General features: G+C 46.0%; 2 protein-coding genes and 1 long non-coding RNA gene across 7 annotated transcripts in view; 2 read left to right on the forward strand and 1 right to left on the reverse strand.

Moving 5' to 3' along the window:
• Positions 1-421: 421 nt before the first annotated feature.
• Positions 422-3,818, forward strand: LOC120903137 (ADP-ribosylation factor-binding protein GGA1). 2 transcript variants are annotated; one of them, XM_040312380.1, is made up of 6 exons: positions 422-590; positions 702-862; positions 967-1,104; positions 1,173-1,662; positions 1,997-2,059; positions 2,336-3,818. In XM_040312380.1, exons 1-6 carry the CDS (start codon positions 557-559, stop codon positions 3,574-3,576), a joined length of 2,127 nt encoding a protein of 708 aa, XP_040168314.1. In that variant the 5' UTR covers positions 422-556; the 3' UTR covers positions 3,577-3,818. The 2 variants fall into 2 exon arrangements, with proteins under 2 accessions (XP_040168314.1, XP_040168315.1); XM_040312381.1 differs by lacking the exon at positions 1,997-2,059 and having other exon boundaries at positions 424-590.
• A 3,401-nt stretch (positions 3,819-7,219) lies between these two features.
• LOC120899518 overlaps positions 7,220-17,365 on the forward strand; it is a 30,558-nt gene continuing 20,412 nt past the window's right edge. For 3 of the 4 annotated variants that reach the window (XM_040305475.1, XM_040305474.1, XM_040305472.1), the window contains exons 1-2: positions 14,059-14,175; positions 14,642-15,062. In XM_040305475.1, the coding sequence (XP_040161409.1) occupies positions 14,680-15,062 (383 nt within the window). In that variant the 5' untranslated portion in view covers positions 14,059-14,175; positions 14,642-14,679. Of the gene's footprint in view, positions 8,499-14,058; positions 14,176-14,641; positions 15,063-17,365 lie in introns of those variants that run through there. The other variant, XM_040305473.1, reaches the window with a different exon arrangement.
• On the reverse strand, positions 14,130-16,481 carry LOC120899519. Its single transcript, XR_005739066.1, has 3 exons — positions 16,355-16,481; positions 14,305-14,535; positions 14,130-14,193 (listed from the first exon to the last, which is right to left on the reverse strand). It is a non-coding gene; the product is annotated as an uncharacterized LOC120899519 (long non-coding RNA).

Here is a 17,365-nt window from a genome sequence, read left to right on the forward strand (position 1 = left end):
CCGTGCCCGCGAAGGACTTTAGCGTCTTTCGAAAAATGGTTCACGGGTTTTCTTTACCCTTTTGTACGCCATAAATAACGCTCAACACCTCGAGGGCGTTCTTCCCTTGATTGGTGAGTAAATTGATTTTTTTGTGTAATTTGGTGTAAATTGAGCTTTTTGTGTAATTTGGAGCCGTTTTCTAAAATCCCACTAAACGCACTCCGTTCAAAACAAAACAAACCAATTACCTGCATTGACATTTCGGCTAGACTGCGTTCCGTTTATACCCCTCTGTAGCGCTCCACTCAATCGGCACGTCTATCCACCGTTCCTAGAGCAGCCAAACAAAGGCGCACCGGTTCGCTACGCTGCGCACTAAGAACAGACACACGGCCCCGATACATTTTGCCGATACGTGACGGGTGCCCGAAGGAGCGAGAAAAGGAAGAAAAAATTGCAGCGGCTGCAAGAAAAAAAAAAGTCACACACAGTGAAGAATTGCTCGCGGAGTTTGCAGTGTGTGTTTTTGGGCTTCCGTTGTTTTTCCCCCCCCTATCGTTCGGGCCACCAGAATATGGACGTGCGGACGGTTCTCGATGGCTATTTGCGTGAGTATTGTTGAAGCAAATGTGTGATCCTGCTTCGATCAATAATGTATTGTGCTTTTCTTTTTGTTTTCCGTTGTTGTTGCTGTTGTTTTTGTTTTGTTGGCCGTGCAGGAAAAGCCGTCCATCCGAACAATCATGATTTGGACGTGTCGGCAATCGATCAGTTCTGTCTGACGCTGAAGAAGGACCCGTCGAAGATGTCCATCGCCCGCGAGCTGCTCGTCAGCCGGATACAGTCGACCAACACGAAGGAATCGCTGCTTGCCCTCGAGGTGAGTGCGTGTGTGTGTGTGTCTTTTGTGATAAGCTGAACCATGTAATCAACAATATGTTTACCTTTTGTTCTTCCCTTGCGCGGCCGCTCCTCCCTCCGAAGGCGCTGGAAGAATGTATGGAATCGTTGGGGCGCGAGTTCCGGTCGGAGATCAACAAGTTCCGGTTTCTGAACGAGCTGATCAAGATGGTTTCGAAGAAGTACAACGGCGACCAGACACCGCGCGAAGTGTCCGAGCGTGTAAGTGCCGCTCAAATAATGATTCCCCCTTGAATGTGTCATTAATGCTATCTCCCCCCCCTTCGTAGATCCTAAACATTCTGCTTACCTGGACGAACAAGTACGATCCGTGCGATTGCGATAAAATACAGGAAGCGTACAATCTGCTCGCCACGCAGGGGATCCAGCACCGGTCGCAGCAGAACGTGATCATCCGTGGGCCGCCGGCCCGCCACCTGGACGAGCGCGGCGGCCAGATGCTGGACAAGGAGCAGCAGAAGCTGAAGCAGCTGATCGCGAGCGGCAAGCCGGAAAACTTCGAAAAGGCGAACCTGCTGATACAGAACCTGTACCGGGACGAGGAGCGCCGCACGCAGATGAAGAGCCGCCGGCTGGCGGAGCTGCAGAAGGTGGCGGAAAATACGAAGCTGCTGGCGGAAATGCTCGACCAGTACCGGGCGGGCGAAACGTCCGACGACGGGCTAGCGGTGCTGAGCGAAATTTACGAATCGTGCGAAAGTGCCCATCCCACGATCGTGCGGCTGGCGGAGGAAACGCAACACAGCGAGGAAATGCTCGGTAAGATTTCACTCTCTTTATCATCCTCTCTCTCTCTCTCTCTTTCTGTGTCTGTGTCCCATTATTCCCGTGTGCACTTTTGCTAACATTCGTTGTTTAAAAAAAAGAAAGCAAATTAAACCATTTTTCGTTGAATTACTTTCGTACGGAACCGTTTTGCTAACTCCATCTTCTCTGTCTTTCTCTACCTTTACACACCTCTCATTGCGCTCTGCCTTGCGCTTTCCATTTTTCCCATTTCATTCCACAATCCAATCGTCGTCCTGAACACCATCAACATCGCCCTGGCTACACTATTCACCTTTAACCGCAATGAATCACCCCTCACACACAGTTCAGTCTCTTGAGAGCGGATGCAAGAATGTAGGCAAATTCTGGAGTTTAGCTAGCGAATTTGGTTAGTAACGACACTTGTACAATGGCTTTCCCTTTCTTGCTTTTTATGTATTTGTCTCTTTCTCTATTTTCCTTTGTTTTGAATGCATTTTTCCAGTCACTTTCCTTTTGGGTGCAAGTTACGGAATGTGTTTATTTTCATTTTAAACTGTTTTTATTTGTTATTTTCTCGTTGTCTACTTACTTTCTAATTAGTTACTTCACTGTTGGACATTTGAAACTTCACTTACACATAGCCGTTCACTCACTTTCACATTTTATATTTCGTTTTTTTTAGAGAAAATATTTGAAGTGAACGATGCACTGACGCAAGCGCTAGACAAGTATCGTGTGAAGGTACTGAACCAGCAGCCGGCAGAGCGGGCCGCTCTGTCCCATCCCGTCGAAACGACCGCACCACTACTCCCCACCATGAGCTACACTCCCAACATTACCGGTTCGGATCCACTGGACACGCTGTTCGATGTGTCCGGCGAGGTGCCGGGCAGTGGCGGCAAAGAGATAGCTACCTCCAACCGCTCCAACTATGACGATCTGAGTGACATATTTTCGTCGACCGGGCATGGCAATGGGGGAACGGTCGGGAACGATATACTGCTTCCGGAAGCTGCGGCCAACCAAAGCGCTGCAACCACGTACAGCGGGCTGAACGGGATGAAGCCGAACGAAACCAAACCCAAAGATAATCTACTGGAATTGAATTCCATTCTCAGCAGCATTAAAACCAGGGCCAATGCTTCCCCCTCACCAGTGCTGGGAGCGACGGCAGGCAGGCCGGCACCGTCGAAAGCACCGGCCCAGAACGGTTCGGTAGCCGGTGCGTCTAGCAAGTCCATTCCCGAGCTCGATTCCATCATTAGCGGTATGAAGGCGACGCTTCTCTCCGGAGCGGTACCGCCCGAAGAGCCACCAACTACTACTACTGCTGTTGCCGCGACAAACCCCGAACCGACCGGATCGGCTGGATCGGAAGAGGACGATCCAATCCTGGCCGCACCGGCGACAACTTCCTCTGCACTTCCTACCAAAGTAGAGCAACCGGCACCGGCCGAAACGAAAACGGTGCCCAGCAGCAAACCGGAACTGAAAGCGCTGGCAGACATTGTGATCGATCTGGACTGCATTCAGCCGAGCCGGGAACCGTCCCGCACCGTGCTGGACGATAAGGAGGGTCTGCAGATTACGCTTAACTTTGCGGCGGACCATCCGCGACCGGACGTGACGGTGATCGTCATCTCGACGATCAATCAGGGCCGCACCAGCATTCCCAGCTTTCAGTTTGACGCGAGCGTGCGGAAGCCGTGCAAGCTGCGGCTGCTGCCACCGTCCGCTAGCAGTCTGCCGGGTACGAAACCATTTCGGCCACCGGCCGACGGCATTACGCAGGTGCTGCTGCTAGCGAATCCGACCGGCGAGCCCGTCGATCTGACCTGCATCCTAACGTACCTGGTGGGCGACGATCCGGACCCGATCAAGGAGTCGATCGTCATGCAGGCGGTACCGTCGGTGCGGGATTGAAGCGTGCCCCAGCAGATAAGGCAACCTCCTGTGATTATGAGATTAAGCAACATACGCTAGGACGGTCGGGACTCCCTACTTAAGCAGAAACAGTTTAAACGTTTGCTTGAAAGCTGGGCAGCTTACTTTAAATCTCGCGCGCGGCATCAAGGCGCAAGACACGGACGAAGTCAATAATAGGCGGATATAATAAGCACTAATAAAAGAAAAGTATATCTACATTGAAGTCAGTTAAAGGCAAATTGGTGTGGAGTGTTTTTTTTTTGCTGTGCGTTTTGGCTAAAGAAATCCAATTAAAACTTACCGAAACTGCAAAGGAGGAACGGGTAGACAAGGGCGTCGTTATCGATTTCGTGTTTATAGCCTTTAACGCCGTTCTTCTCATGAGTAAATTGCCGTGAGCAAAAAAAACATCAAACCGGCAACGATAATCGAATCGATATTCGCCGATGCGAGTTGGAGCAAAAAGAATTTAAAGGTTATTTTGGAGGCGCTTGTTAACTGATACTTGGACAAAAAGTGAACTGGTCGCGCTTCAAGTATTATGACGAGACTATGATGTTAACACTTTGGCAATGATTCGTACATTAATAAATGCTCATAAAAATGCCTCGATTCGGCTCATAAAAATGCCTGAGATGCTTATGTAAACTGAAAAATTGCACAATTGCATGTTACTTTTGGTTCAACCCAATCGATTGATAGCTAAGTGAAAGAGAATCCGTTGGAAGCGTGACTGTTGCTTAGCAACGGCTTCCAGCACAGCGTTCGGGTTGTTTTGAGGCAGCTTCACGATCATTCTGAATTTGCTCTTATAAAACTCTTACTACTATGACCCACAGGCTCATTAATTAAGCAGCGCACGTCATGCCCTTCCGTGCCCATATTACGCTGCGTGTCAATTAAAATCCCTGAGAAAAGTGCTTGTCAAATTTAAATGGCTGCTTTGCGCCATTGCTGCGCGCAAATGAGCGCAACCCGATTGACAGTCTGATGGGCCCTGTCCTACCACGTGTTGCAGGCGAGCGAAGGGACAGTGTGATAACTGTGAACTCTAGCCGCAGTAAAAAAACGAACGAACGAAGACACCTTGCATATCAATTAGCCGCCTCGTGTGAAGACGAAATCTGTCCATCTTGTCACCTGACTGACTCCACAAAAAGGGCAGCGCAAATCGGCCCGCGATGAACCTGGTGGCGTCCGGTGCGTGGAAGCTGTGTGCTAACCACTTCACTTTCCTTTTGCCATGGTTAATTGAGATTTCAACAGACTGTCCTCCTGCATGCACTGTCCCGTACGACCCGGGACTGTAGGAATGTTTTCTTTTTGTTTGTACACACTGAGATTGTTTTTTGTTTTACACACAGCTTCCGTTGGTGTCAGACATTGTGTGATCAGACAGGGTGGGCGGCGTGTAGCAACACGAGGGCCATGTTTTTTTTTACGAAACACTTTTCCTCCACACTTTCTTGGGCATCTTCTTGTTTGCACATGCCGGGCGGGTAGTTGGAAGACCTGTGTCAGCAAAAACTTGGCTGGAATCAATTGGATGGATCGGATCTGAGACAAAGTACTTCCAACGCGTGGCGGGAAGAGTTATAAGTTGATTACTTTATTGACTAGCTGACTGAGGGTGGTGTTGGGGTTTGTGTAGCGTCTAGAACGGTGGTTGTTGTTTATTTGAAAGGAATATGCCTTCAAAGAAACAATATTGACAGTCACGCCACACAGCACAACCCTGATCATCCTTCCGATCTAGTTCAATTAAGTTCAAATGTTTAATGCTCACCAGTAAGATACATATTTACTTAATGCATGAGGGTATATCATGGCTTTCGATGGAGCCAGAAGTACATCTGGCACGCTTGCATAACGTCGAGATAGGACATAAAACTGCAATAAAGTTTGCAATCCAACAGTCTGGGAATTTCGAGCCACAATGTTACATCTCAAACGATTCCACGATTCTCCTAGACATCTTTATTGTACTTCTCATCTTCAGCTCAGTAAAAGTGCAACAAGCGACTAGCATTGGGAATATGTCGATCAGCTCCAAATCAAGCTTGTAGTCACTGGCCTCAAGCGATCCTCCTCTCGCTCTCTTGTTCGTCTTATAATCCTTGTTCCAGTTTTCCAAAACAGTCGTAAACTTGTAAAATCATCTACATGCTAAACTGCTCGCCGTCAAGCTGGCCCCATCGTTGGGTCAATAATTTAATTTCTTCCCACCTTTTTCCTGTGTTTTTGTTTCGCTCAAATGCTCCGCACTCCAATGTTGCCCGGTTGACTAGAAAATTGGATCTTAAAGGTTAGCACCAGGCCAGAAAGGGGAAAGGGGAGTTGGTTTTATCACTCAATCGTACCAGACCGCGTCTCCCGGTCCTGGTCTCCCTCATAAAGATGTTCAACATATCTCGCACATCGAACACATCGCCGAAGCGCTGAAGCTAATCCCTCGCGAAGAAATCACCTTAGAAGATCGTCACCATACTTCCCCCCTCGTATGCACAAGCTCGTTCTACAAGTGTGTTTCAAAAAAGGGGGCGAAAAAGCGAACGTACGTACAACACTGTGTTTTAACAACCAATTAAGTTGTTTTACGAGCTCTTGTGCACAAGGCCCGCTGATAACTTCCTGGACGATGGGACCGCGGCCTCCGAAGGGTCTTTTATGCAGCCATCAAATCATAATCGAAAGGCGCTTTACGCTCCACATCGCCAAGAGGTGCATCGAACGAACGATCGTCAATCTTCAATGGAGCGCGCCACAACAGCATCACCACGATTACCACGAGCTGATCGAGCAATCGTGGGCATGCAAACAGGATCGATTGTTGCGCTTTTTAAGAGTTACGAGTTAAAATGGTTCAGATATTGAACTGTGCTATCCGGTCAATTTTAATTGAATTTAAAATAATTCGAATGAAATTATCTGATTCCAGTTTGAAAAAACTTTAAATATTAAAATATCAAAGTTTTCAACACAATCTACATCTCCAGTCGCATTCTGATTGCTGGAACATTTATTCATATTTGACCAGTCGATTTAGAAGAGGCTCAATGCTCTAGTTGTTATATACACCGCTCCCACAAGACAGGATGTGACCCTATTCCCATCCAGACCCTCCTCGTATCTGTGGTTAACACTATAACTATATTGCAGTTGAGTACAAAACTTGTAAAATATGATATAACCAAGTATAAAAAGACTAGCTTCATCAAAGAAAGAAAGAAAGAAAGAAAGAAAAACGGCTTCCAGCCAAAATATTTTTCAGAATATTACCTTCTCATAATTAGCATCAGCCGCTTCAATAACTATTCACTTAACATATTATTTAGCTGAACTTAAACACTTTCACCATTTGTCGATAAAATCGCATCAAAAATGCCGCTTAAAAAGAACAAATTTCCCTCGAGCAGCTGGTTTAAAAAATCAATTCAGTTCGCCCCATTCCCTTTCGCGTACACAAAGCGTATGCAACAGACTCCCTTCACGCGACGTCACACGGTCGCATCGCACCTATTCTGCACCCGCAGCCTGGACATGCGCGTGTGTCGTATACACGCAGATACGGCACTCGGTGGTACGCGGGGTCGACCGGTTGAAAGATTTCATCGCCCGGTTCAAACCGCTAACGGCTGTCCTACTGTGCGGATCGATTCCGGTGTTCGTCGCTACTATAAAAAACACAGCAATCGCGGCTCGCAAGATCACAACGTAAAATTACGGACTTTTTTTTCTGCAGATGCAACCGAAACGAAATTAATCGCAAGCCCACACTTGCTAAAGGACAACGTGATTATAAAAACGAGGATTTTTCGTGAGAAATTCCATGTGCAAGTGTCAGTGAACGTTAAAGTTAATGCCGGCCGAGTCCGCAATCTTGTGCAGCGGTGCTTCCCGCCGGGGTGCCACGTTAAGGTGCACAGCCAATAATAATGCAATCAAGCGATTGATTTAATTGAAAAGATAATAAATTCTACCTTTGGTGCGGTGCGCTCCCGGTAAAGTGGTTGATTCGTTAGGTTTGCCCAGGTTGGTGCAGAGCTTTCTCCCCACCAGCCCTTCGCGCGGTGTGATCTCGGGGGATTTAATCGGTGGCGCAATCAAATTTCCGATCAGTGTGATTTTACTGGGAAGCGCCCAGCAAACGACCTTCCTTCCGTGCAGTGTGAGATAAGAAAAAAAAGCCCGCTTAACGAGGTGTGAAGTAAGCATCCGTGGAGGTTTAATTTTATTGGCATGAAGGAAGAAAAAACGAAACGAAACTGGTTAAACGCAAGCATAAAATCAACCTGTGCAGTTTGATCGAGCTGCGGTCCGAACATTGATCGTGGTGCTCCCGGGGGCACCAGAAATCAGCAGAATAAATATTGACTAACGTTATACTGGCGGGGGATGAAAATTATTGTGAAGAAAAGAAAGTGCATCCAGTTAACCGATAACCAAAGGATAAATAAAGTGTACTACCGACAGAAAACGACCCTCCTTCCGGGAACTAAATTAGAAGTGCAAGCAATTCGTTAGAAGCTAATGGCAACATCCTGCACAGAAAAGCACCACCTCATCGTGATAAGCTAAGCTGGAAGTGTGTCAAGTTACCCAGTGGTAAAAGATAATTTAAAACCTCCCCCTCTACTGTGTGAATGGTTGAATTGCTCTACTGCATACTTTAAATGCAGATTGTGGTGTTTTTTTTTGTTCCTTCTACTTAACTCGATCGAAATCGATAAAATTCCAACCAGTGGAATTCCGTGCCGTTTTGCCGTGGGGCCGTGCGTGTTCGAGCGTGTCGCGTTTGATATCGAGTTACACTTTGCGATAGTGCCGTTTAGCGTGACAAGTGAAGTTAGGTGCTGGGTGTTAGGTTAAGTGTGCAAGTGATCGTGTCTTTCCAAATTGATCGTCAAGCGAATTGAGAGGTGAGTTAAGTTACATGCGAAGGTGTTGTATATTTTGCTAGAAAGATAGAGAACATGATCACGTGCGAGCTTTTGCGAAAGTATGCCAAGAATGTTGGAATGGTGTCCTTGTGCATCAAAATATAAACAGCGATCAGCGATTAGCTAATCATTGGATGGAAACATCGATCAGGCACGTTTGAAGCAATATTAACTCATGGCTAATAAAACTGTACATTAGTTTAATTGCCGTTTGTACATTAGTTTAAATGAACGATTGACATCGCATTGCATAGAAATGGTACATCATCTCATCATACACCCCATTCCAATGATAGAGTCAAAGTTAAAAACATAAACATTTAACGTCTTTCGCATATTATTATATAATTACGTCAATTTGTTACCACGCACCAATCCCTGAACGTCGCTGTCGGCACTGAGGGGAACATTCAATTAGTATCAACCACCTAGTGCGTTCCATTCATTCATTTTGTTTGCCGACTTTATAGGAATAATATTTTCATCATTACGGCTCGTTCACGTATGGCATTCATAATCTATGAGCGATGTCCTGTGGTGCTAGCGACACAAATGACAAATAATATTTCCCGGCGATATTAGCGAAGCCAACACAGGGATGGATTTACATCGATAGATTTTCCATTCATTTATACCTACGCAAAAAAGGTAAAGAAAAAAAAACAAACCCGAAGGCGGATGAAGCGCTGACCAAGCTTAGCGGCGGCAGCAGCAGCAAAAGGAATTGCCGTCAAAATGTGTTTAAAAGAGCCGCTTGAAATAATCGACCCGATGCAGTACGACCGGGGGACAAACCGTGCGGCGGGGCATGGAAAGCGATTTGCATTAATTGCGTCCATCAATCGGCATCCCAGGGATCGCGATCGCGAGAAAGCTCTAATGTGTTCCTGCTTCTTCGTGGTGCGCTTGTTTCTTCCGACGCACCGACGACACACAGCACCACAAGATGGCGAGGGCAATTAAATGCATAACACCTACGCGTGTCCAGTGAGCGATGCATTCATTCCCCCTACTAGCAATGTATCGTTTGCTCAATGCGCTAAATTAATAGAGTCATAATTGGTACAGAAATACACACAAGCACACACACAGGCGCGCGCGCGATTAATGGCGCCCGCTCTTGGTTGGCGGAGATGTAGACACCGTCGGGTAATTCGAGAAGCTGTCCACCGCGGCTGTGGGTCAAAGTGTGACGGATGGGAGTTACTGCGTACGTATGCGCTATTGCATGATGTTGTTTGCTTCGAGCATTTACGCCACTTGCGTGACCTACGATCAGCACGGTTTGATCGCGTAGACACACCCCCCGGGATGTTGATCGCTTATTGCATGCGCTATGATTATGCCAATCACTCAATCAAATGCAAGCCCTTCTAGGGACATGCAAATGGCGCCGGATTGGTCGGGCTGGTAGTTAGAATTTATCTGTTGTTTTCATCATTGGCGTACGCAGTTAGTGGATAAAAACGTGACATTGCGATCAATTGAATGTTCAACAAATTGGTTTCGCTAATTGCGCTACATCTGTGCTTTCGCAACTAAGTTTTCTATTTCTTGTAGCTTTATTTGCGTGAACAGATTTGAGTGGAATAATCTACATATTACCTCTGGAGAAAGCTTCGAGTGATGCGGTTAAGTTTGGTGTCAGTGCTCCATTGGATGTGATTTTATCGGATGTGCTGCCAAATGTTGATTAATATAGTGATCATTTGCATGAGTTTTGTTGTTACAATAATAAACAATAAATAAGAGGTTGTTCCTACAAAACCTACACGATCCGATTGACAGATAAAATCACATTCGATGGAGACACCAAACAATCCAATGCGTTCCGAAAAAACATCACTAATACTGGAATATTCGCGTTTAATGAATATCACGTTTTAGAGGCACCTATAAAACTTGAGTGGTTTTCATCAAATTCATCAATTATATAAATATAATTTTATTAAAGAATGGACAAGATTCTCATTCCTTAATAATGGTACAATATGCAATGAATAATGCACAAAAATTGTACAGTGCAGTTTTTGCGTTTAGCTGATTCATAAGTTAAAGTTTCGATAGAAGTTAAAGTAGTAACGATCAGTCATGAATGCCCATCAAGCATTGATACTATCAATATAGCGTTAACTCCTCCATGATAACAGTAACTGAGTATATTTGCTATATAGTTTTTATTAAAATAAAAGACTTCAGTATAATATCGTCCGATATGCTCGTTTCCTATACAAAACAAACCCCATCAATCAAATATTGAAATTAAACAAAATTATATACATGTTTCACATGATTCTGAATTACTTTAAGAAACCTACCAAGCGTACCAAGGATTAAAAAAGGCACAACCTCAAAAGCGATATACTTTTCATTTCTAGGCACAAAAATTACGTGTAGCAAGTGTTAACTTCTTTTCAATTAAAATAATAGATTTTAACTGTATAGAAATTTCTCAATATTTTCTATACCCTAAATTCAACGGAGAATATTCTTATTTACATTATTTGTCTTAGTAGATGTGTTAAAGGTCTCTGAATTATATTACAGAAACCCATATACAAAGCTGTTGATAGTTAGTCACCTGAAACGAAAAAGGAAAAGCTATTGGAATTCATTAACAAGTTTCATTTGAACCACTCGAATGAGTAATCATTATTTTTATAAAAGAGGTAATTCTCAGTTTGCTTTCTAAACCACAGCCAAAACATAAAATAATTTGTTTACTATTATCATTTCACTCAATATTGCCATTCCCAATGCGCAATGTAATTGACCGACACGTAATCAACCGACGCACCGGTATCATTACCTTCCGATTTACAGACGTTCGCATCACTGCTTTACGAGATAAACAGCTACGCCGGCAAGATTTAGCGAATGGCGTGTAATTGTAAACAGCTACTCCCGTGGATAACGCACGTAAGTGCGGCGGGGAAGTGTCGTTTCGTAGCACGAGGTGCAGCGGCAAGGTCACACGCGACCTTACATGATTGATCGCGTCAGTTATAAACAACAACTCACTCGGCACAAGGCATTATCAGACCGCAACACAGTGGAGAGTAAGCGGTACGTGTGGGTGGTACCACAGGTGTATAGGTGAAAACAAAAGCCTTCTGTACATGGTGACTATTGACTCAGCGCAATGTGTGACGAATCATTGCCACGCTAAAGCAAACACTGATCGTACGATACTTCCTCCGGATAAAAACAGAGTTGACGCTCACATTACTGCCATGATTCACGCTCACAAAACACACCGGTGATGCAAATGCTACGTTGGCGGGCGAGGATATTCTCCCAAACATCGGATGTTGCCGTGTTTGATCATCGATTTTTTCTGCGAATTCCATCTCGGTAGCATTGTCGGGTCATCGATGCGTCTAAATTCGGTCTTCGGAATCGGAATCGATCGACGAACGGTGTACGTTAGTGTGCGTATCGGCGAAGCGCTTGAGCCGAACGGACCGGTACGATCGTGTTTAACGATCTTTTCAAACGATCAAAACGACAGGAGAGGGAGAGAAAATAAAACAAATCTAGTCTTTCTATACTGGAACGGAGCTGCCGGGTGCTGCGTTCGAACGAGAAAGTTTGTTTTGGTAGCTTCCACTCAGCGATCGAGTAGAAACAATACGCACTATCGCAATCGAAAGCATCATGGATACGTTGCATTTGCCGGCTAGAGGAGCCACGTGCTCTCTATATTGGTGATATCGAGCGTACCTCCACGTCACCGACTGGTTTGTTGGCGTGAGTTGGCGATACCTATACACATGTTGGCGCCACGGTAGGTCAAGTACGGTGAATGGCGTTGTGACGTCACTCATCGTATGATTTTAACGACCGTATGCGGCCCCGCACAGGTAAACCGTACAATCATCATCAACATCACGCGATCGTGTTTCATCGTCCGAGCTTTGCAGCAATCGTCGGTAGCGAAAAAGGTGCGACGTGTCCGACTTACGGCGTGAGAGCCCCCCCGTACCACACACTTTAGCGACGTGGAGGCTCGGTCTGGAGGCTACACAGCACAGCTACACTCAAGGGTGTGCTTAGTCAAGGCACGAGTTTGCTGTAAGTGTACGACGCGTACCGAAGAATTGCCCTACAGTGCTGAAAAACGATAAACAGTCGACCGGACACACCAACTGACATAAGAAACGTTGTTCCCTCAGGGGGTGAGTTTGTCAATGAGGCTTGCATCAGCCAATTCCTTCCCCCCCATTTACGAATGCTTCGGGTGGGGTAATTTTGATGTTGCCTGATAACACCAACAACAAGTCGTTTGTAAAGTATCGTTTCGAAGAAGCAGTGATAAGATAAGATGCCTGGGTATCGTAAAGCTTCTGCGGAACCGGATCGCTGTTCATCGGAAACGTACCTACCGATACGGTTAGGTTGAAGTACGTATGCGCAGCTCATGACCGGAAAGTACGCAGTAGAGCTAGTAAGTCGTCACTCTATCGGTAGCAATGGTGCAATATGTTAGAGTTGCGAAAAATCCTCAAACTCTTTAACCCCCGGTTATCTCGGCACTCGGCGATGATGATGCCAAAACCTGCATCATGTCGTATCGTATGTTGTTTTCCCCCCCCCCCCCCCACTCAGTAGCTACTCACACAGCCAGCCACAGGCTGTAGGAATGTCGGACGATCACTTTACACTTCTTCGTATACGGTCGTGTTTTTGCGGCCACTTCACAGGGTGGGACTGCAGGAACCAGATAAAAACGTATTAAGAATATCGGTTCATTATACTGAGGCGTATAGTCTAATGATGATACTTTTTATAGATTGTTTCTGAGACGTTCTCAACACGCGTCAACCCCTTAATCGATGCTAATGAGTCGTCGAAGATTGAAGTTAATTATCTTGAGCTCTAAAATAAAATAATTAATTTGTGAATTAACTAAAACTTTTTTTACCTAAACTTACCGCTCAATGAGACAAATTGTACCAAAACAACAACGTTCTTTGACGTACATTAAAGTAACGCCTCCAGTGCCCACTGAAGCAAACGGGGTCCGACCCAGCGCTGCGCTAGAAAATTCTACGATCATCTTCCCCATGTTTGGGGCCACCCTGTTTTCGCACACCGTGCTCGACGTCATCGTTTGCTTGGCTACGGGGCAAAGTACCTGAAAGAAGCGAAAGAGGAAATACAAGTATGACGCAGAACGCAGAGGGGTGTAGGCACGACGGCGTAACGAGCGCCCCGCAGCCAGTAGCTTCGGTTGCCAACGGTTTTTTTCTCTCTCCCATGTGTTGGTGCAAGAAACGACCGACGGGCCGGCGAAAAAGCGCGTTCGTATAAAACTGTTGCCGTTGAATCGTTGGCGCGTTATTCGCGTGTCTGCCGTCTGTCTGCGTTGAGCCGCAGTTCGTCGTCGTCGAAACTCTGATCCACGACTGGTGTCCGACGCTTGCGAAGCCCGTGTTCCACATCACTGATCGGCGGTATCCGATATCCGACATTGATCAATATTCGGCAAAGGCGAGCTGTTTTGATTTCGGTCCTGACGGGTGGTAGCTTGATCGATTGGCGTGTGGTGGCGGCTCTTAGCCCTTGAAAGAAACACCAAATACAGCAGCCTTTGTGGAAGGATAACTTCAGCTTCAGCAGTTTACAACTTGCGTCTTCCTGAGCTAGTTTTATTGTAAGTTGAATGCGCGGGCTGCGGCAAATACGATGCAAAAAAAGAAGTTTGTGAAAACAAAATCCGTTAGTGAGTGAAATCCAACTTAGCAGTGCTCGGGATAGAGAGTATCTACACTCTATCTCTTACTGAATGTCGGTTCTGTCCGGGGTGGTTGGTGTTGGCGCGAAGCAAGCTAATTTTACGCTCAATTAGCGTCTGTGTGTTTCTGGTCTAGTAGAGAGTGATCGACATAGGGTTTGGGGAGCCCATGTACTTCCTTCAGCGAGTGTGTGCTTCAGTGGTCCTGTTAATAAGTTCTGCATCTTGGTCAGGGTGGTGTACTCTTCGCTCGCCAGGAATTGTGTGCATAATGATACTCTAAAATAGAACAAAAAGAGCAGTTTTATAATACTCCATTCCATTTCCCCAAAACTGGTGATAAAACATTTTACTAAAGTATTGCGTATTGTGTTTTCTTCTTCAGATTACCCGGTGTCCTTGTGCAAGTCAACACAGAGCAAAATGTCTAAAGTGAAAGTTCACAGCAGCAAGGTGCAACGGCTAGAATCGGTCCTGAAGTTCACCGTGACCGGTTTGACGCTGCTGCTTTTGACAGTTCCAGTGATGACAGTGCAGCAGGAAGATAACAGCGTCGTCACCGGTGGACCAACCGCCCATCATCCTCATCATCATACACGTCACCAACGGCACCAACTCCATCGGGATGGTACCAAACAGCAGTACGATGACATCGGCGACGATGGAGGTGGTGGTGGCGACGGTGGTGGTGGCGGCGGTATTATTGAAAATTTTCTACTCATCGACTATCTGAACGATGGCGAGCGGGAACGGCGACTCCATTGGAACGGGGTAGTCGGCAAGGAGACGAGTCTAGCCGATAGTAGGTAAGTTATCGAACCATATCGATTGTGATGAGGATGCCCGAATTCTTTGCGCCCAATACTCGCTGTGCACCGGCGAAGGCCAACAGTTGTGTTGTTGATGCTTGGAAGAATGACTTTACAGACGCTCTGGACATCTGGAGCCGTCCTTTGCATTAGGCAAAATGGGGATCTTCCGGAGCCACAGGGAGAGAGCACTTAAAACACCCTTCGTACCACACCTATTATGAGCGTTCTGAAGTGACCTTTTTTGCCCGGCCTTACCACGCGGGTGGAGTGAAGTATTTAATTGCTGTCATCATCACCAGTTACCTGGTCCAGTGTGGCTGGTCAGTGCGATAAAGCCTACCGGATTTTGGAGCAATTTTGGAGCAAAGTTTGTGGATACTCCAACCACTCCAATCCACGGTGCTGGAACTTCGGTGAGTGATGGAAAGGGGGTTTAATTGTTAACCAAACAGTTCCGGTTGTTAGGTGCACCTACTTGAGAAATGGACTGTCCTTCAAGTTGCTCCCTCAAGATTCCTGCGCTCTATTCGGTGAGATTTCATACCCGAAGCTATTTTTTGTGAAATTAGCAAATCTTGTCTAATTGACCCGACGCGCCTACTGCCACCGGTAGTGAGGTGGTGAGATGGTGGACAGTCCCCTTTGAAATAGGTGCAAATTGGTCCCAGCCAATGGATGATCCAGCACTTCTGCAATGCATCTTTACTCTTACCCAAGAAAAAAGATAAAGAAAGAATGGAATATCCACTGCAAAACGCATGTTCAAAGTTCCAGCCCGGTGACCAAATTTCATTTTCTACCAGTTTTAAGTTTTAACACGGGCGGAAATAGAACGGAATTGATCGCGCTATCATCGCGCAAACGTGCGCATTCATTTGAATGGCAATCGGGGTCCACCACTGGACGCGCATTTGAAATTTTGCTTTTGGACGGGTTTTCGTGTTTGGCTTGCTATCGCCAAGCCGTGAAATCCCGAAAAAAAATGATACACACACACATACAGAATGTGGTTTTCCAACATTTGTAACCTGATGCGGTGCAAACATTTGAACCGATAGCGTGATTTTTGTTCTTCTTCGTTCTACACGCGCGCACAAACTGGTTTGCTGCTGATAAGCCTATATAATAAGGTCGTAAAGAAGGGGCTTTTTTCGTATTGGCGTGGCGTGATGTTGAACTTGGGGCGGGAGGGTGCAAAAAAAAGCTTTATCGACCAAAGTTTTCGATGAGCCGATTAATATCAATGGATGAACGCAGGAGAATGCTGCCCTGATGATGTAGTTTACCTTGACCGATTGAAGAAGAAGAGGTGGAAAATTGCAACCTGAAATAGAAGAAAGATGTTGAACGAGTATTAGAATTGGCTAGAATTGAGCTGTAGCTGTTTGTTTTTTGTATCGATTACACTACAGCTATACGATCATCGATTACAATGTATGACAGGTTTGGTTAGATGGTGTGACAAAACCTCAGCAAAGAGATCCCTAATGCAACTGATACGTTGCTTTGTATTTGCACTACTATTTAGCGCCAACATGAAATCATCTCTCTCTCTCTCTCTTTCTCAACCTCTCTCTCATATTCTCACACACTCGCTCTCTCCCCAATCAGTTTCAATCGATTAGATGCTTCAATCAACCGTTGCAATTCAATTGAGTGGCGCCCTCTATGTTGCCAGTGCGTGCGATAGCGTGTACTAAGGCTGCCTAGCACACAATCGTACGATTTGCCAAAAATACTACCACACACCGCAACGGGTCACAAACCGTATCGGGCGGGTGCGAATCTGGTCTCGAATTTGGAACTATTTTTAAACGCCCCGTCGCCGGTCGTTCGGTGTTCGGTGGAAATAGATCATACGATCGTACGACGACAACAACGACGCCGACGATCGTTCAGCGTGACAAGCGTTACTGTTGTACTAACAGCTCGTACTACCCATGTTTGCTCGCGGTCTCTCTACCCCGCTAGCCGTTAAGCCGCGGCGATACAATTGCATAATTGGGCACGGGCAACGAGCCACGGAAGGTCAAGCGAAAATCGCAATGTATCACAAGACGAGCGCGTTATTACACACGGTGAGCAATGTGCGAAGAAAAAAGTGCAAGTTTGTTGTACTATGTGTATGTGTGTGTGGGGGGGGATGATGTTTCCTTTTTTTCTGTTTTTGCTGCCCAGTCGGTGCGTGTGCGTGCCGGGCCCATTGTAAAGATTTGTTTACAAACGTTCGTTAAACTAGAAAAAAAATCGTAATGTATTCGGGGAAGTCAGGTTTCGCTCTCCCCTTGAGCGCAGTT

The sequence above is a fragment of the Anopheles arabiensis genome, chromosome 3 (genome assembly GCF_016920715.1).
Source record: "Anopheles arabiensis isolate DONGOLA chromosome 3, AaraD3, whole genome shotgun sequence".
In the NCBI taxonomy this organism is placed as follows: Eukaryota; Metazoa; Arthropoda; class Insecta; order Diptera; family Culicidae; genus Anopheles; species Anopheles arabiensis.